Source organism: Rhinopithecus roxellana, chromosome 6 (genome assembly GCF_007565055.1).
Source record: "Rhinopithecus roxellana isolate Shanxi Qingling chromosome 6, ASM756505v1, whole genome shotgun sequence".
In the NCBI taxonomy this organism is placed as follows: domain Eukaryota; kingdom Metazoa; phylum Chordata; class Mammalia; order Primates; family Cercopithecidae; genus Rhinopithecus; species Rhinopithecus roxellana.
Window position 1 is genome coordinate 93,450,295 of NC_044554.1, and position 20,466 is coordinate 93,470,760.

The window sequence follows — 20,466 nt, forward strand, 5'->3', positions numbered from 1 at the left end:
CTTATGTTTCAATTTTTGATCCATTTAGAGTCAATTTTTGTATGTACTACAAGGAGGGGGATCCAACTTTATTATTTTCACCGTTTTTTGTAAAGACTCTTACAACTGAATTGTGTTGGCATGCTTGTCAAAAAGTAATTGGATGTAAATGTGAGAATTTTTATTGTTTATATGTCTGCCTTCCAACAGTACCGTGCTGCCTTTATTATAGTAGCTTTGTAATAAGTTTTGAAATTAGAAGTTGTGAGTCCTCTAACTTTGTCTTTTTCTAGATTGGCTATTCTTTGTTTATGGTATTTCCATATGAATTTTTAGGATCAGATTTTATTTCTGCAAAAAAGGCGTCTGGGATTTTGGTAGGTAGAATTGCCTTGAACATGCAGAGGAGTTTGGGAAGCATTGCCATATTAACAATATTAAATCTTCTGCTCCATGACTTTTGGTTTATTTTTGTCTTAATTTCTTTCAACAATATTTTATTATTTTAAAAGTATAAATTTGTACTTCTTTTGTTAAATTTATTTCTAAGTGTTTTATTCTTTTGATTCTATTATAAATTGAATTGTTTTATTTCATTTTTTGTTTGTTTATTGCTACTGTACAGAATACAGCTGATGTTTGTATATTGGCTTTTATCTTGCAATCTTGCTTAACTCGATTACTAGTTCTAAGAGTTTTTTAGTGGATTCCTTAGGACTTTTGATACATAAGACTGGGTCATCTGCAAATTGAGATAGTTTTACTTCTTTCTTTGCAATCTAAATTCATTTTATTTCTTTTTGTACCCTAACTGCACTGGCTAAAACCTCCAGTGTAATGTTGAATTGAAGCGGTTAGAGTGGACATCCTTGACTTATTCTATTAAAAAAGTAATTAGTTAAAAAATTTTTTTCTTTTGTAAAATATATAGGTGGGGGTCTCACTATGTTGTGCAGTCTGGGCTTTAACTCCTGAGCTTAAGTGATCTTCCCTTCAGTCTCCCAAAGTGTGGGATTACAGGAATGAGCCATCGTGCCTGGCCTCTTATCTTGTTCTTGATTTTAGGGGAAAGCATTCAGTTCTTTACCTTCAAGTGTGATCTGGGTTATGATTTTTTAATAGATGCCCTTTATCAGGTTGAGAAGCTTCATTTTTTTTTTTAGCTTTTTAAAAAATCGATATATAGTAGGTGTACATGTTTTCAGGGTTCATGTGATCATTCCATACATTAATATAATCAGATCAGGGCTGTTGATACACCCATCATCACCTTAAATAGTTACCATTTCTCTATTCTAGGAACATTCAAATTATTCCCTGTGAACTATTTTGAAATGTACAGCCTTTTGATGTTAGCTATAGTCACCCTACTGATCTACTGAATAACAATTCTTATTTCTTCCATCTAAGTGTATGTTTGTACCCACTAATCAACCTCTCTTCATCTCTCCTCCCCCTACCCTTCCCAGTCTCTAGTAACCACCAGTCTGCTCTCTATCTTCATGAGATCTACTTTGTTAGCTTCCACATCTGAGTCAGAATATGTGATATTTGTCTTTCTGTGCTTGGCTTCTTTCACCTAACATAATGTCCTCCAGTTACATCCGTATTGTTGCAAATGACAGGAATTTATTCTTTGCCCAGCTAATTTTTTGTGGCTGAATAATATTCCTCTCTCTATATGTATATCTATCTCTATCTATCTATCTATCTATCTATCTATCTATCTATCTATCTCATTGCAGTTGTTTTTGAAACAGGGTCTCAGTCTTTTGCCCAGACTGGAGTGCAGTGGCACGATCATAGCTCATTCCAGCCTGGAACTCCTGCACTCAAGTGATCTTTGCACCTCAGACTCCCAAGTAGCTGGTACTAGAAGTGTGTGTCACCATGCCCAACTAATTTTTGTGTTTTTTGGTAGAGACAGCATCTTACTCTGTCACCCAGGCTGATCTTGAACTCGTGGCCTCAAGTGATCCTCCTGCTTGGCCTCCAAAGTATTGGGATTTATAGGCATGAGCCACTGTACATGAACACATTTTCTTTATCCATTCATCCATTGATGGACACTTGGGTTGATTCCATATTTCTGCTCTTGTCAGTAGTGCTGCAATAAACATGGGAATGCACTTATCTCTTTGTTATTGATTTTCTTCTTTCTTGGATATCTACTCAGTTGTGGAATTGCTGGGTCATATGGTAGTATTATTATTTTTTTTTTTTTGAGGTGGAGTCTCGCTCTGTTACCCATGCTGGAGTGCAGTGGTACGATATCAGCTCACTGCAGCCTCCGCCTCACGGGTTCAAGCAATTCTCCTGCCTCAGCCTCGTGAGTAGCTGGGATTACATGTATGTGCCACCACACCTGGCTAATTTTTGTATTTTCAGTAGAAATGGGGTTTCACTGTATTGGACAGGTTGGTCTCGAACTCCTGACCTCAGGCGATCCACCCACCGTGGCCTCCCAAAGTGATGAGATTACAGGTGTGAGCCACTGTGCCCAGCCTTTAGTGTAGCTTTTATTGAAAAAAAAAAAAAAAAATCCACGTATAAGTGGATCCAGGCAGTTCAGAACTTTGTTGTTCAAGGGTCTATGTAACTTTGAACTTGTCTTTAGCTTTGAAGACATTAAATAATTTTAAATTCTAATGACAAAGTTAATTTAAATATATTGATTTAAGGCATTACATTACAATTTTTGACAATAATAATAATAGTAAATTGCCAGACATTTCCAAGTTTCATGGTAATATCGTCCTTGAAATTGTATTGAAAAGCAGGGAAAAAATAAGTTTAGCTACTCTACAGTCTCAGTTACTTGCTTTAAACATAATTTTGCAAAACAGTACTTTTCAAAACCATTAACATAGTTTATGATGGGCTACAAAAAAAGGACAAATTAACTTCTGAAAATGACTGAACAGAAGCTAGAATTAATTAATAAGGAGGTAATTGAATGACTGCATCAACCAGATGAAATGTGAAATGTGAGTTTTTTTAGGTGTTCTGTGCCATTTAAGGCTTATCAGAATTAAAGGTAGTGACAAGTAGAAACTGTCTGATATATCAATGATTAATAACAATGTTGATGATAATTTTGATAGGTGATTTTTATTTTGTGTCAAGTACTGTTCTGGCATGTTTACATATGGGCCAAGAATTGGATTGTCAAATCAGACTGACGTGAAGTGGAGATGTTAATCAATGTTAAGCTTTCCTTATAATTTCAAGAATACAAGCAATCAAAAGGCTCAGGAAAAGCAGAGACGGGTCCAGGACATTGAGAGAGGCCCCCAGATCCTTTCTTACTGCAATAGACAAAACTCTGCGTCCCAGAGCAGTAGATGAGGTCCTTAATGAAATATATGAATTATTAGCAGAGAGTGTTACAGGCTGTGAAACATCTCCATTTTATACCCAGATAGTTGCAAAGCTGATGTCCTGTGCCCCGTGCTCCATGTCCCATAAATCTGTAGATTCTCAGTTTGTTTATCATAGTAATCCTAATCCAGGGGCAGTCTGCTAAAAGCTTTTTATGGGTAAGTAGTCTTTTTTAAAATTATTATGCAAACACTGTTAGTATTTTTGCCAGCTATTGGCATGCTTATAAGGAGGTTTGACCAGATTTTTTACTTTCTTTTTTTTGTGTGTGTGTGAGAGAGGAGAAGAACACTGCTTTAACTCTTTCTCCCCAATAAATTAATCCATTTAAATTCAATTAATTTCTTTTAGTATAAACAAGATAAAATATATCAAGAAAGAATTTAAAACATTTGAAACATCAGATCGGTTTCTAAAAAATCTTTTAGTTTTAGTTTGGTTTAGTTAGGTTAGTAGGCATGGGGGAGAGAAATACACTGAGAATTATATAGTAAATATAAATATTTTCCTATTACCAACAGATACTCATAATAGCAATTTGTTTTATTAACTTTTTTGTGTGTATGTGTCTGCACATTTCATAGACAATTTTTTTTTCTATTTCACATTAGAAGATTTGAGAAATCATATAATTCTTTTAATGTTTAATTATTTCTTCTTTCTCAACCCAACCTTCAAATCAGGATGGAGATCCAGTTCGCCCAGGAGTAGCCATGACTGATCTTGCCACTGGCCTGTATGCATATGGAGCTATTATGGCTGGATTGATACAAAAATACAAAACCGGGAAAGGACTGTTCATTGATTGTAACCTACTGTCATCCCAGGTAACAGTCCAAATAACATTTCAGATAATGTTATAAAAACTGTGTCTGGGTTATACCTTTTCAGATCAAATTCTGTGGTCACATGTACAAAAACAATACAAAAACCAACACAACAACAACAAAAACTGTTTTGTTTTGATGTACTTTCTCTCTCTCTCTCTCTCTCTTTCTGTCTTTCTTTCTTTCTTTTTGATGGAATTTCGCTCTTGTTGCCCAGGCTGGAGTGCAATGGTGCGATCTTGGCTCATTGCAACCTCCACCTCCTGGGTTCAAACAGTTCTCCTGCCTCAGCCTCCTGAGTAGCTGGGGTTACAGGCATGTGCCACCATGCTCAGCTAATTTCATATTTTTAGTAGAGATGGGGTTTCTCCATGTTGGTCAGGCTGGTCTCGAACTCCTGACCTCATGTGATTCGCCCACCTTGGCCTCCCAAAGTGCTGGGATTACAGGCATGAGCCACTGTGCCTGGCTCATGTACTTGTTTTCATATTAAAATACACGGACCATGAAGATTTTGTTGTAATGTAAACATCATTGTTGAACTCAAGTTTTCCAGGCTGTTTTTACTAGAATGTGTCTGTTGCTTCTTGTAAGACAAGAGATATAGTTGCTTCATATGTACCCTATAACTTCTTTTGACTTGTTTCTTCACCTTTTATGTGCCATGAACCCCTTTGGTAGTCTGGTGAAGTCTGGACTTTTCCTTGCAATTGTGTTTTTGAACACATAAAATGAGGTACTTAGGATTGCAAAAGAAGCCAGTTATATTGAAATATATTCAATGGAAAAATCAATTTTCCATTATTAAAAATATAATATTTTCTGACACATTAAGCCACAATATCTAATAGTGGATATAACACTATTACAATTTTGAAGTTGTGTTGAGGATAAATGGTATTTCATGGTATCTGTAGTAATTGTAATATGATACAATTGTAATATGATAATATTTATTTGTGATCAAGTCATAGGTACCACTAATACTCTTGTGGTTTGTCACCTACATTTATAATAGAAGAAAATGCTAAATTTTAGTTAGAGGTTGATGAAAATAAAGATATACTTTTTTTTTCACTCGAGTTGATGAACTCCCAGAAATCTGTTTATAGACCCTAGATAAAGAATTCCTGGTTTCCATACTTATCAGTTATGTTGTGCTAAATACTAAACTAGGGGAATAAAAGGGTTAACTCACTGTGAAAATGACATTTTGCCTTCTTTTCACTGGATCAGACCCAGATGCTGTACCATATGTGGAAGTTGATTCTGAATAGATAATTTTTCCGTGATAGAAAAAGAAAATATCTGATTTGTGCATGGAGACATTTTACTGTGGGAAAAACTACTTTCTAGACATAGAGACCCCAGTTGGGAATTTCAGATTTAAAAGGCATACATGGGAAAATAGTAAACTTGGAACACTGCTTTGGATATTTTTTCCTCTTAGGCAAAATTAAGGAGGTATATAGAAATAAAAAACATCAATATAGTTGAAAATGAAATACGACGTATGGGTTTTTACATAACAGTAGCTTCGAGTCACAGTCAGAATTTTAATGTTTCTATAAAAAGGTGAAAGAACTCCGTTCAAATGAATGGTTTCACTAATTAATAAAGAACTACAGATGTTAGTTATGGGAGGGTCTTTTAGAAAGTCTTTTCTTCCCCTAATTCTAAGCTGTAAGGAACCTGAGGTAGGGTAAGCAACTGAATAAAAGTTGCACATCCAATAAGTTTGGAAGCCATGAAGGTTTCATGGGTGTGTAACCTGTGCAGTCATGGGTAGCCCTGAGCTTAGTTCAATGTTCTGCTGTCACTATCTTGAATTTGTTAATAACTTCCACAGGAGGCCCTACAGTTTTTATTTACACCAGGACTCACAGATTATGTAGCAGGTCATGGAGTTGGGACTCTACTTAAGTCTCCTAATTTTTAACTAGACTGCTTTACTCTAATGTGTAAAGAGTATTGTATTGTTTAGATGAGTATTGTAGAGTTTAATTCGCTTCTAGCATCTAACTAGTGGTTCACCATGTGAAGGTGTGTATTTCCCTGGGAGTAAGGGTGGGGAAGGTGGAATCACCACAGGGCCTCTTCAAAGTGAGGGCACAGTGAGGGCAAACTCATGCATATACATACAGGTATATAGTCAATCATTTTTGGGGTGTGTATATGTGTGTGCGTGTCTGTGTCTATTTTTATTGTCCATGTTTCTCCCTGAGACTGTAAATTCTATGACGGTTGGGACAATGTTTTTGCTTACAATGGTATCTTCAATGCCCAGCCCAACCTTTGTCAAAGATTGGTTTTTCCAATTCTTTGAGATCAATGTGAGAACTACTGTTACCAATGGGAATGTCTCGTAACCCTTAGGTTTGCCAGGGAAGATGAGAAAAGATGGTAAACCATTAGAATTACGATAAGTACTCAATAAACAGCTAATGATGAGATTATTTGTTTTTGGCAAACACAGTAGCAGTGATTTGGCCTGTTGTACTACAGTTAACTCAGATTGCTAAAATTAGTGTATTTCAGTCACATTAACTATCTTTCTTTTTTTCTTTTTCTGTAACCTAAGCTGGAGTGCAGTGATGTGACCTCAGCTCACTGCAACCTACGACTCCCAGGTTCAAGTGCTTCTTGTGCCTTAGCCTCCTGAGTAATGGGGACTACAGGCGCGTGTCAAAACTCCTGGCTAATTTTTTTTTTTTTTTTGGTAAAGATGGGGTTTCACCATGTTGGCCAGGCTGGTCTTGAACTCCTGACCTCGTCACCTGCCTTGGCTTCCCAAAGTGCTGGGATTATAGGTGTGAGCCACTGCACCCAGCCAGAGCCACTGTGCTGAGCAAGAGTTCTGTTTCTTTATCTGTGAATTCTAATAGGTGGTGGTCTTTTAAGGCAAAGAATATGTCTCTTCATAGACTTGCTACAGCTGCCCCATTCAGAATAGCTTCTGGACTGTGAGTAGTGGTTAGAGAACTTCAAAAGGCAGTTGTAACAGATAATTTATTCCACAGCTTACCTGAAGTGCAAGGCAATGCGTGGCAAGAACTTTTTCACTCTCTGGATTCACTGCATCCTGAGCTCTGTTTTTCTCTGTTTGCCTCTGCTTTATTTCTTGTCTCTGTCCTCCCTTTCTTCTCATGTGCCCTTCTCTAGCTTGGGCATCTCTTTTCTCTTCTTTGTCTCTCTCGTCTTTCTTTACTTTCCTGTTTTCCTTTCTCCTCTATGCTGTCGACCTTCTTCCCTCTCCCTCCCTTTTATCCATCCTTCCTTATGTGGAACTAAGGTTGTAGCAGTTTTGGTTTCAGATCTTGCATTTTTTTTTTTTTTTTTTTTTTTTTTTTTTTTTTTTTTTTTTTTTTGAGGAGATACGGTCTCGTGCTTTTGTCTAGGTTGGAATGCAGTGGTGTGATGATAGCTCACTGCAACCTCGAACTCCTGGACTCAAACAATCCTCCTTCCTCAGCCTCCCTAGTAGTTGGGACTACAGGCGTATGACATTATGCCTGGCTAATTATATATATTTTTTTAGAGATCGGGGGGTCTGACTGTGTTGTCCAGGCTAGTCTCGAACTCTTGGCCTTAAGGGATCTTCCTGCCTTGGCCTCCCAACATGCTGGTATTACAGGTGTGAGTCACTGCATCCAGCCAGATCTTACATTCTTATGCCGTATTATTCCGAAAAGTTTCAGAATCTTACAGTAGTTCCTATGAGAGAAAAAGGAAGTTCCCTTTCCTAGAAATCCCAGAAAGCAAGAACATAATTTCACTGGTTTCATTCCTAAACTGATAAATGGGGCCTGAAAGATAGAACACACTGAGTGGCTTAAGCGATTCCTGATACTAGAGATGGGGTTAACTCCACCCAAACCGTATGGCTGAGACTGGGGGACAGGTGATTCCTCCAAAGAATGGTATGGTTATTTTTTGGCCAGAAGAGAGGGGAATGGATGCTGGGGAAGCAATCCACAAATATTTACTCTCCTAATGTAGAGGGTTGTTTTTAGGATCTAATGCAATAAAGGATGTGAAAAATACTTTGTAAATCAGAAAGTATGATGATGACAAGCATTAATTTTATTCGGTTATTGAAAAAATAATTCAATGTTAGTAATGTGCTGAGATTAAAAAGTTGACTAATAACATAATTATTTTATCATGATTATTATAACTTTTCATAATAGATAAACCTTGACTGACTTCAATTTGTCTTTCAATTTAAGATAACACTTATAAATTCTAGATCCAAAAACCAACCACAACATGGTTAAAATCTGCTTTATGTAAATAAGGAGTGCTATTTCTAGGTACTTTTTAAAAAGCATAACAGGAAACTTCACCTTTTTTTAAATTAAAAAAAGTATTCTTTTTTTTGGATATAAATGTTCACCTGCATTAAGCAGATAACATTTGAACTTAATTTCAGCTGCCTGGAAAATGAATACAATTTCATGCAGTAGTAAAAAACACACTTTTCTACTCATTTTGATTATATTATATAGAATGACTAATGATTATAACATTGAACGTTAGTTGCTAAAAATGAAATTGTTATACTCCTCTTAAAAGTGATCTAGTGTAAAAAAGACAATTTACACCCAATTGGAATAGTAGCTGATTATTAACTCAGAAACGATTGCCTCAGCCACAACAAAACCATTTCAAGTAGTTCATTGTAGAGACATGACAATTGCCAGGATGTGGTTTGTAGTGGGCACAACATTTTTTATAGTTTTAAGGCTATAACTTTTAACCCTTTTCAAAAATTCTTTTGATTTTTTTTAGTCTGAATATGATTTAGTCTGAATATGATTTAAATTTGTCTGAATTTAGTCTTTAGTCTGAATATGATTTAAATTTGTCAAGACAACTAACATCAGCATCTAAACAGTGTTCTTTAGATGATATTGGTAAATAACAAGGAAGTGGGTTTGGATGTGGTTCTACTTATTCTGTTGCTCTATTCTTCTGTTGTGGCTTACAGAAATATCTTTTGGAAGTTTTAATATCCTTCCTGTGCTTAATTGCAACCAGGCTCCCTTAATTACTACTACAATGAGTTAGTTTTTTTAGCACCATAATTATTTTCACATATAGAATGTTTTGTCACTTTTGATGTCACTATCCTTTACTCACATATGTACATTGATCATATTATATGAACACATTCAAGTAGATACAATTTTAATTCTTATCATTTTGACTGATAAACTTTTGAATCTCAAACAAGTATAGTAATCTAAAATTCATTGTTTTGTGTCCTTAGATATACCTGTGTTTCTGGCTTTTAAAAACAACTCTATAGCTTTTTAAAAACAATTTTATTGAGGTATATATTACATATCATAAATATTACAACTTAATGATTTTAGTAAGTTTAGTGAGTTATGTAACCATCACGATTAATAGATCAGGTTTTCATAAGTACCCATATTGTTACTTCTGTTGCAGGTCTTGCCTATGAGGCTAGAATGGATGAGTTTTGACTGGGGAGAGATCTGGGACTAGGCTGACTTAGAAGAAGGGGCCCATTATGACTTCTGTGGGCCCTGGGAACTTTTGCCTTTGTGGGTCCTTTCCTTCATAAAAATATTAAAAATTATATTCTATAACTGCATTGGTATAACGTTGAAGATAATTCATTATTCTGCATTTATTATTATTACACTCTTTTTTTTCTGATTTTAAATGAAATGAAAATTGCAACATTTTTGTGTATCCCTAAAGTATTGTGGGTCTTAAGCATTGTGCCTACTGTGCCTAATTGATAGATCAGCTCTAGAAGAATTTCCTTGAGAAAAGCCTGTGAATGTACAAATCTGTGAGGAAAGCGGTTGTGTATCCAGGAAGGAAGTAGAGCTAAAAGCTGAGATTGTGTTGAAGCATGAGTATAGGAGGAAAAAGTAGAGAGGCAGCACAGTCTATGACTAAGGAAATTAAGAGAACTCCTCAAAGGGAGTTTTGTTTTTTCTTCCTTTGAGGGAGAAGGAAAAATAGAAGGTTATAGCAGAAAGTTGGGTTATGATACTAGCTGTGGGCTTGTAATATGTAGTTTTTATTGTGTTGAGGTACATTCCTTCTATACCTAATTTATTGTAAGTTTTTATCATGAGAAGATGTTGAATATTGCTAAATGCTTTTTCTGTATTCACTGAGACAATCATATAATTTTTATCTTTCATTCTGTTAATGAATCCAAAGCAGTCTCAGGTAAAAAACACAAAGCTGGAGGTGTCATACTTCTTGATTTCAAAATATAATACAAAGCTATTGTAATCAAAACAGCATGCTGTTGGCATAAAGACAGATAGGTAGACCAAAGGAACAGCACAGAAAGCTCAGAAATAAATACACACAGTTACGGTCAATTGATTTTTTGTTTGTTTGTTTGTTTTTGTTGTTTTTTGCAGACAGGGTCTCAATCTGTCACCCAGGCTGTCCAGTTTAGCATCACAATCTCACTGCAACCTCTGCCTCCCAGGTTCAAATGACTCTCCTGCCTCAGCCTCCCAAGTAGCTGGGATTGTAGGCATGAACTGCCATGCCCAGCTACTTTTCATATTTTTAGTAGAGATAGGGTTTCACCATGCTGGCCAGGCTGTTCTCGAACTCCTGACCTCAAGAGTGCTGGGATTACAGGCACGAGCCACCCCACCCAGCCTGAATATCCAGTTTTACCAATACAATTTATTGGCAAGGCTGTACTTTCCCTATTGTGTATTGTGGCACCTTTGTCAAAGATCAATTGACTGGCCAGGCGCAGTGGCTCATGCATGTAATCCCAGCACTTTGGTAGGCTAAGGTGGGGGAATCATTTGAGGTCAGAAGTTTGAGAGCAGCCTGGCCAACCTAGTGAAACTCATCTCTACTAAAAATAAAAAAATTTGCCGGGCGTGGTGGCATGTGCCTGTAGTCCCAGCTACTTGGGAGACTGAGGCAGAAGAATCTCTTGAACCTGGGACGTGGAGGTTGCAGTGAGCTGAGGTTGTGCCAGTGCACTCCAGCCTGGGTGACAGAGCTAGACTCTGTCTCAAAAATACTAAAACAAACAAACAAACAAATAAACAAAAAAAACTGGATATTCAGATGCAGAAGAATAAGATTGGACCGTTATCTTACACTATATACAAAAATCAACTTAAAATGGTTTAAAAGGGCCAGTGCAGTGGCCTGTAATCCCAGCATGCAGGAGTATCACTTGAGGCCAGGAGTTTGGGACCAGCCTGGCCGATAATAATGAGACCCTGTCTGTACAAAAAAATATAAAAATTACCCGGGCATGGTTGTGAGCATCTGCAATCCCACCTACTTGGGAGGCTGAGGTAGGAGAATTGCTTGAGTCCAGGAATTAGAGGTTACATAGAATTATGAGTGTGCCGCTGAACTCCAGCCTGGGCGACAGAGCGAGACCCTGTCTCTAAATGTAAATAAATAGATAATATGGATTAGAGACTGAAACATAAGACCTAAACTGTTAGACCACGAGAATAAAACATAGGGAAATAGCTTCTTGACATTTTTTTTTGGTGAAGATATTTGGATATGAGCCCAAAAAGCACAGGCAATGAAAGCAAAACTAGACAAATGAGATTGCATCAAACTAAACAGTTTCTGCACAGCAAAGGAAACAATCAACGGAGTGAAGGGACAACTTACAGAATGGGAGAAAATTTTTGCAAAGCATATATCTGATAAGGGGTTATTATCCAAAATATATAAAGAACCCAAACAGTTCAATAGCAAGGAAAACAAATAACCCCATTAAAAATTGGGCAAATGACCTGAATAGACATTTCTTTCTTTCTTTTTTTTTTTTGAGATGGAGTCTTGCTCTGTCACACAGGCTGGTATGCAGTGGTGCCATCTCAGCTCACTGCAACCTCCGCCTCCAGGGTTCAAGAAATTCTTCTGCCCCAGGCTCCAAAGTAGCTGGGATTATAGCTGTGGGACACCACGCCCAGCTAATTTTTGTATTTTTGGTAGAGACGGGGTTTCACCATATTGACCAGGCTGGTCTTAAACTCTTGACCTCAGGTGATCCACCCGCCTCGGCCTTCCAAAATGCTGGGATTGTAGGCGTGAGCCACCACCCCTGGCCAGACATTTCTTGAAACAAGACATACAAGTGGCCAACAAGTATTTGAAAAAATGTCCAACACCATGAATTATCAGGAAAAATGCAAAACAAAACCACAACCTCAAACTTGTTAGAATTGCTATTATCAGCAAGACGAATAATAACAAGTGTTGGCGAGAGTGTGGAGAAAAAGGAACACTTGCACACTATTAGTGGGAATGTAAATTAGTATAGCCATTATGGAAAGCAGTATGGGGGTTCCTTAAAAGAATTAAAAGTAGAGCTACCATATGATCTAACAATCCCACTTCTGAGAATATATCAAAGGTGAGAAAATCAGTATGCTGAATAAATATATGCATTCCCATGTTCACTGCAACATTGGAATCGATCTAAATGTAAATCATCAGATGAATAGATAAAGAAATGTGTTATATATACACAATGTAATATGGTTTAGTCTTAAAAATGAAGAAAATCTTATCATTTGCAACAAGACATATGAACCTGCAGGACTAAGTGATATAAGTCAGGCACAGAAAGAAAAATATCACATGGTCTTGTATATATGTGGAATCTGAAAAAGTTGAAATCATAGAGGCAGATACTAGAATGGTAGTTGCCAGGGGCTGGGGGTTGGAGGTAGGGGCAGCGGGAGGTGATGGTCAAAGAGGGCAAAGTTTCAGTTAGATGAGATGAATAAGTTCTGGAGATCTATTATACAGCAAGGTGACTAGAGTTAATAATAATGTGTACTTTAAATTTCCTAAGATATTAGATCTTAAATGTTCTTATCATAAAAACACAAATATACGAGGTGATGAAGGACAGACATGGTGGTTTATGCCTGTAATCCTAGTGCTTTGGGAGGCTGAGGAGGATGGATCACTTGAGATCAGGAGTTCGAGACTAGCCTGGCCAACCTGGTGAAACCCCATCTCTACTAAAAATACAAAAATTAGCCAGTTGTTGTGGCAGGCACCTGTAATCCCAGCTACTCTAGAGGCTGAGGCAGGAGAATTGCTTGAACCCGGGAGACAGCAGTTGCATTGAGCTGAGATTGCACCACTGCACTCCAGCCTATATAACAGAGCAAGACTCCATCTCCAAAAAAAAAAAAAAAAATGAGGAGATGTGTATGTTAACTAGCTTGATTTAATCATCTCACAATGTATTCATAGATCAAAACATTATATGTACTATCAATATTTATAATTTTATTTTCAATTAAATCAAAAATCATCAATTTAAAACATTGAAAAAAAGGATTTGTTATTAAGATGAGTAATTAGGAAGTTAAACCAAAAAAGGAAAAATCAAATTATTTCCAAAGAAAGCTCTAAAGAATTTTTCATACTCTATCATTTTATGTTGCTGTAATGCTATTGGTTAGGTTAAATGCAAATTGACTTCAATACAAAATATGGTTTGTTGTCTTCTTGAGGAAAACTGAGTGAAATGTAAGTGAATTGGGAACATGCTCTGGTTTTGTATACTGAAGTCATTAGTTATATTCGTGGGCATTGCATATTTTTATATGATATGAACTAAAAAGGAAAGTCAGTTCTTCAACTTGCAATAATTGATAATTACTAGTGGGAGGGTACCCCAAAAGAAAAAAGAATACAATGGGGAGACATATTTTATGGTGATGTAACTTAATTTTCTTATTAGATGCTTAAAAACACTTTGGAGCTTTCAAATGTTATAAAACAATAGAAAAATAGTTGAGTTCAAGACATAAAAGAAATAGGAATAGAAAGATCTATTGATGTTAACATGTATTTCCTGAATTTAGATTTTGTCCTTGCAGAACCTAGTAGAATCATGAATTTAATGGACTATTCCTAAAGCTGTGTTTAATGATATTGGAATCATCTATATTGTCTACTTTTAGAGTTAGAACAATTTGTTTTTGTTACTAACTTAATTAATTTCACCTTTATCTTTGCATTTTCTCAGGTCAGGGAATTTTTTATTTTATTTACTTATTTATTTATTTTCTTGTTGTTTTTTCTTTTTTTTTGTGAGGGGCAGGAATTTTATTTAGAATAAAATGTTGCCATCATGTCCTTGTTTATTGGCTAATCAATGGTGACTATTTACCCATCTTAATTTATGGACCATGTCTGTAAACTAGATCATGTCTCTTTGGTCCCAACTATTATGGCATCATTGTAGCTAAATGATAAATAAACCACCTGCATCAAGCATCGTGGTTTCATTAGGCCCACGTGGATAATCCAGGATAATCTCCCATCTCAAGATATTTAATTTAATCACATCTGTGATGTTCCCCTTACCATGTAAGGTGGCATATTCATAGGTTCTGGGAATAAGGACGTTGACATCTTTTGGAGACTATTTTCAGCCTACCACGGGTGGTAATAGGGAAGGAGGAAAGAGTAGACATAGTAGTGGTTAAACATTGTAGAACATGTCAAGCTTTCTCCTGCTTCAGGCCTTTGCATTTATTGTTTGGTGTGACTGACTGAAAGCCTTCTCCTAGCAGTTGTGATTGGTACTAAATCTGGCCATTTCTTCATACTCCTGTGAAGAATAAACATTGGGTGTGACATTTCAAATAATAACCCTATGTCCTTTAGTTAGTAGGTCCATTCAAAGTAAGGAATCAGTAACAGGCTGTTTTTTGTTTGGTTGGTTGGTTGGGAAAGAGGGACTTTCTTGGCAGGACATTGGGCCAAGCCTGTAGAGCAGGAGTTGACTACTAGTGCTGTTTTGGTGGAATGGTAGTAGAAGCAACACAAGACTGCAGACAGCTTTAATCTTTCTGTCACTTGGACCCTGACTGGAGGGTGGTATTGAGAAGGTTGACATGACTTCTGGAAAAGAGTGCTGTGATTATTATCCTTGTCTGCCAAGGTGCAACACTGGGAGGGTGCTATAAGTTTGCTGATCTTGGCATAGGTGCTGCATTACATAGGCTGTTTATATTCTCTAAAGTTGAATTATTGTGATCAGCGTTGAGCAATAGAACTTAATATGATGATCATATGTTTAATTTTTTTTAATCTTACAACCTTGCTGGGCTCATTATTTAGTTCTAAGAGTATTTTAGTGGATTCCGTAGGACTTTTCCTGTGTGAGATTACATCATCTGCAAAATAAGATAGTTTTGCTTTTTTCCTTTCCAATCTGAGTGCACTGTATTTCTTTTTCTTGCCTGATTGCCCTGGACAGAATTCTAGTACAATGTTGAATGGAAGTGGCAAGAGCAGACATCCTTTTCTTGTTCTTGATCTCAAGGGAAAACATTTCAGTCTTTCACCATTATGTATGATGTTAGCTGTGTTTTTTTCTGTCATACTCTTTTTTTTTTTTTTTTTTTTAAGTCAAGGTCTCTGTCTGGCACCCAGGCTGGAATGCAGTGGCATGATCATGGCTCACTGCAGTCTTGAACTCCCAGGCTCAAGCAATCCCCCACCTCAGCCCCCTGAGTATCTGGGACTAGAGGCATATGCCATCATGCTCAGCTAAATTTTTTTGAATTTTAGTAGAGATGGGCCCTCACTGTGTTGCCCATGCTGGTCTCAAACTCCTGAGCTCAAGTGATCCTCCTATCTTGGCCTTCCAAAGTGCTGGGATTACAGGCATGAGCCATAGTGCCTGGCCTTCCTTGATACTCTTTAACAGGTCAAGAGTTCCTAGTTTACTGACTGTTTTTATCATGAAAGAGTGTTGAATTTTGGCAAATGCTATTTCTGTGACTGCTGACGTGATAATTTGTTTTGTGTCACTTATCCCATTTATATGTTATTTGGTTATTGATTGATTAACAATTGACATTGATTTTTGTATATTGAACCAATCTTTCAACCCTTGGAAAATTTTCAGTTGGTTAAGTTGTATGATCCTTTGTATATATTGCTGTACTCAGTATGCTAGTATGTTGCTGAGGATTCTTAGGTTTATATTCATAAGGGATATTGGTTTTTATGGTCTGTAGTTTTCTTATGATGTTTTTGTTAGTTTTTGGTGTCTGAGTAACATTTGCCTCATAGAAAGAGTTGAAAAGTATTCCCTCCTCTCCTGGCTTTTAGAAGAGTTTGTGAAGAATTAGTACTAATTTTTCTTTTATTGTTTGGTAGAATTCATTAGTGAAGCTGAAAAAAAAAAAGAAGAGAAAGCCTGGGTTTTCCCCCCACTAAACTTTAAACTCATTCTGCTGACTTTTGTGGTTGCCAGGCTGCTAGTATTTAGTTTCTGATGAGGCTGTTGGTTCTCAAGCCTGGTAGAAGTGGATGATAATATGGCAAGTTAAGACGTCACAAAGCTTGCTGGTCTTATTAAAATTCAGGTGTTTTTTTTTCCTTGGATAAAAACTCATCAGTTATTGCAAGGCTTTAGTTAATTTCCAGAGTTTTCAAAAATTTGATTTTGAGAATTTTTGCCAGTGTTCTTGTTGCTTTTATGGCAGAAGACTTTATTTCATCTTTTTTGAGTGTGCTTATTCCCCACATCTGTAATTTAAAATTCCCTATTAGCCCTGTTAAAAAAATAAAGAGGAACAGATGAGATTAATTTTGATTATAGATTTTATTCAACCAAATATGTCCAAAATATTTTCCTTTCAAAATGTAAAATTTGTTTAAAATTAATCATTAGATATTTTACTTTTTTCTCATATGATGTCTTTCAAGTATTATATGTAGTTGTACATTTACAGCACATCTTAATTTGGAATATTGCCATCAAAGTCTCAATAGCCACATGTGGGCAGTAGCTATTGTAATGGCTAGAATAGTCTTAGAACACAGAAGAATGGGCTGATGCTTTGAAATTTCAGTCTTTTCTTTCTTCCTTCCCCACTCATGTTGAAAGTGAAAAATAATGTTTAACCACTACTGTCTACTCTTTCCTCCTTCCGTATTACCACCTGTGGTGAACTGAAAATAGTCTCCGAAGATGTCCATATCCTTATCCCCAGAACCTATGAATATGTCACCTTACATGGTAAGGGGAACATCACAGATGTGATTAAATTAAAGATCTTGAGATGGGAGATTATCCTGAATTATCCAATTGGGCCTAATGAAACTAAAAAAAAGGGGTTCTTGTAAGAGAGAAGTGAGAGTATCAGAGTCATTACAATAGTCTCTCCTTACCGGTGGGGAATACATTTTAAGATCCCCACTGGATGCGTGAAACCATGGTTAGTACCAAGCCCTATAAATACTGTGTTTTTTTCCTATACATGCATAATTATGAATAAATTAGGCACAATAAGAGATGAAAAATATGGTAAAATAGAGCAATCATAACAATATACTGTAATAAAAGTTATGTGAATGTGGTCTGTCTCAATATATCATTACAATAGGTACTGTACTCACCTATTTCTAGATTGCAGTTGAAAGTGGAAAGTGAAACCACAAATTAGAGGGGACTACTATAGTTTGAGGTGTGATAATGGTAGCAAGAAGTTGAAGTGATTTGATGAATGAGATCACACATCTAACGAATGCACTCAGACTCTAGAAGCTTAAAGAGGCAAGGAAACAGATTCTCACTTGAGAGCCTCCAGAAGGAACCAGCTTTGTCGACACCTTGACGTTAGCCCATGTGGAGTGGTTTCAGACTTCTGACCTCCAGGATTATAAAATATTAAATTTGTCTTGTTAGAAGCCACTAAGTTTAGGGACAATTTGTTATAGCAGCAACTGGAAACCAGTTCACCACCTTAGCAGATGGAGGTGGCTACAGACAGTTTTGGTTTTATATACCATTGTGTTGTTACTACTAAAGAACATACATTCTGTACAAATGAAGGCGTATATCAGTTCTGATTTAAGCTTTCATTGCTGATGGAGTGGTATTCATTTTTAATTTCAGTGATTTTGTATTTTAGGTGGATTTTCGTAGGGACAGGGGATTAACACATTGTTGAGACAATTGTAAGAAATTTCAGCCTAGCTCTATAGTCTGTATTCTTTAAATTTCCAAGAACACTGTCTTCTTGGTGGGATAGTTATTTTCAGTTCAATCAGCTCTTCCTGAAACTGAACCACACTTATAGGATAGACAATAATTCAGATGCATTTTGAGGTTTTCTTTAAAGTAAGCTGTAGACACTTAAAGCATGATTTGAAATCATGTAAGTCATTGAGTCCTTTATGAAATGATGATTTCCTTTCCGCCAGACAGCTCTGCAATTCTTTTATATCTTTGATTCTGTTGAACTCAAGCCAGGTCACAATAGTAAAATGAGTACATTCTCCTTTTGCCTTCTGCTAAGTCTATAGGCCCAGTTTGATTTTGAAATTTGTACTTCGTTAAGTAAAGACATGCTTTTAAAATTCTGTGACAGTAGTTTCTGGTGCAGTACGGTCAGATATGTTTTGTCAGGTTTAGTAATGCACTATCTTATCTTGTAAGCCCCTTAGGGAAAATCAGGGTGCATCCATCTTTCAGTCTTTTAACTACAGAAGCTCTTGACTTGAGATATCAGCTCAATGAATCTGAAGTTTAGTTTATTCTGATACACATTCTACTTCTGTATTTTCTAACTGTCCTCAAGCTATTGCAGATTGATATGTAACAGCATGAAAAGAAACCATATTGGTCACTTCATCATATTATTTAATGAAACCGATTTAGAAGATAGGTTCAGAGCTGTATTTAGAGTATAAATTTTCTGTCAATGGAGGCTGGAATTAATGAGTCGCATTTTTGTTTGTTTAAAAGTGTTGAAAACCTTTTTTTAATTGTATGTAGTCATATTTGGTAATGAGAATTTTTCTGTATTTAAACCATACTTAAGATTTTTATGGCAGCTTGTTAGGTCTTGTTGTTGTTACTATGAAAAAGTGAGTATTAACCATTTTGTCGTTGTTGTTACTGCTGAAAGTCTCAAGTTGAGTGTGCTTTGATACTCAGGAGGACTCAACTTGGTATCTAAGCTGTGCCTTGGTCCTTTACAACACCAGTGTGTAAAGTTGGCTGCCCATTGAAATCACCTGTGGAGTTTTCAGAACTTCTGCTGCCTCTTTCCCATCCCCAGAGATTCTAATTTAACTGGTGTAGGGCATGGCCTGTGTACTGAGGTTTTAAAAATCTCTCCAGATGATTCTGATGTGCAGCAAAATTTGAAAACTGCTGTCCCACAGAATACTTCATGAACTTAGGATATATGAAAGTACCAGTGAGCTTTTTGAAAAAACGATTCCTGGGCCGCACGCAAGCATTGAAATCCACTCCGTCTGGGGCAGGATTCAGGAATCTGCATTTTGGAGCAGCACCCCAGATAACTCTGATGCAGTAGACCTGGGGGTTACCATTTAAAAAGAAAGTGTGTTTTAGGGTAAACCTGCAAGGTGTGTCTCTTATATAGAGAGGCTTCTTGGATGGTTCCACTAATATTATCATTTGATACTCCCAAAATTAAATGGCATGTTAGTTCCCCAAATAATTTTTAATCAAAACTGAAGTTGTAGCAACTTTCTTGACTGGTCTGGGGGATAGTTCTATACTTAATGTCTTTGCTCTACAGGCTACCTCAGGACAGGGGACTAAAAGAACATACAGTGATTTAGAAAGAACTTTTTTTGTTTTTTTGAGATGGAGTCTCACTCGATCACTCAGACGGAAGTGCAGTGGCGCAATCCTGGTTCACTGTAACCTCTGCCTCCTGGGTTCAAGCAATTTTCCTGCCTCAGCCTTAGTAGCTGGGATTACTGGCACGTACTATGGCACCTGGCTATTTTTTGTAATTTTGGTAAAGACGGGGTTTCACCATGCTGGCCAGGTTGGTGTTGCCTACTCCTGACCTCAGGTGATCCGCCTGCCTCAGCCTCCCAAAGGGCTGGGATTACAGACGTGAGCCACTGCGTCCACCCTAGACAGAACTTGAAGACTTGATGACTGTGTGGACACAATGACCACAACTGAGGCAACAAGGATATGGACTAAGTGCATAACAGCAGCTTACCTTTGTAACTGGTAGGAGTGTTTAGGAGCTCTTCATGTGAAGCCCTTGTCCTGAGGAAGCAGCAGCAGAGAGAGACATTCCAGTGGCCATAGACATGAACCTCAAGTTAGACTCCATTGGTCACAGTTTACATACCAGTCCTTTAAATAATATTCACTTCCCATAGATGCATAATTGTGATGATGATGATGATGATGATTTGAGATGGAGTTTCGCTCTGTCACCCAGGCTGGAGTGCAGTGGTATGA

At 36.9% G+C, this 20,466-nt stretch overlaps 1 protein-coding gene across 3 annotated transcripts in view; it reads left to right on the forward strand.

Moving 5' to 3' along the window:
• SUGCT (succinyl-CoA:glutarate-CoA transferase) overlaps window positions 1-20,466 on the forward strand; it is a 737,208-nt gene that overhangs the window by 121,274 nt on the left and 595,468 nt on the right. For 2 of the 3 annotated variants that reach the window (XM_010364257.1, XM_010364258.1), the window contains exon 8: window positions 4,044-4,187. The exons of the other annotated variant lie outside the window; for it this stretch is intronic. In XM_010364257.1, coding sequence (XP_010362559.1) covers window positions 4,044-4,187 — 144 coding nt within the window. The remainder of the gene's footprint in view (window positions 1-4,043; window positions 4,188-20,466) is intronic. 3 annotated transcript variants of the gene reach the window in all.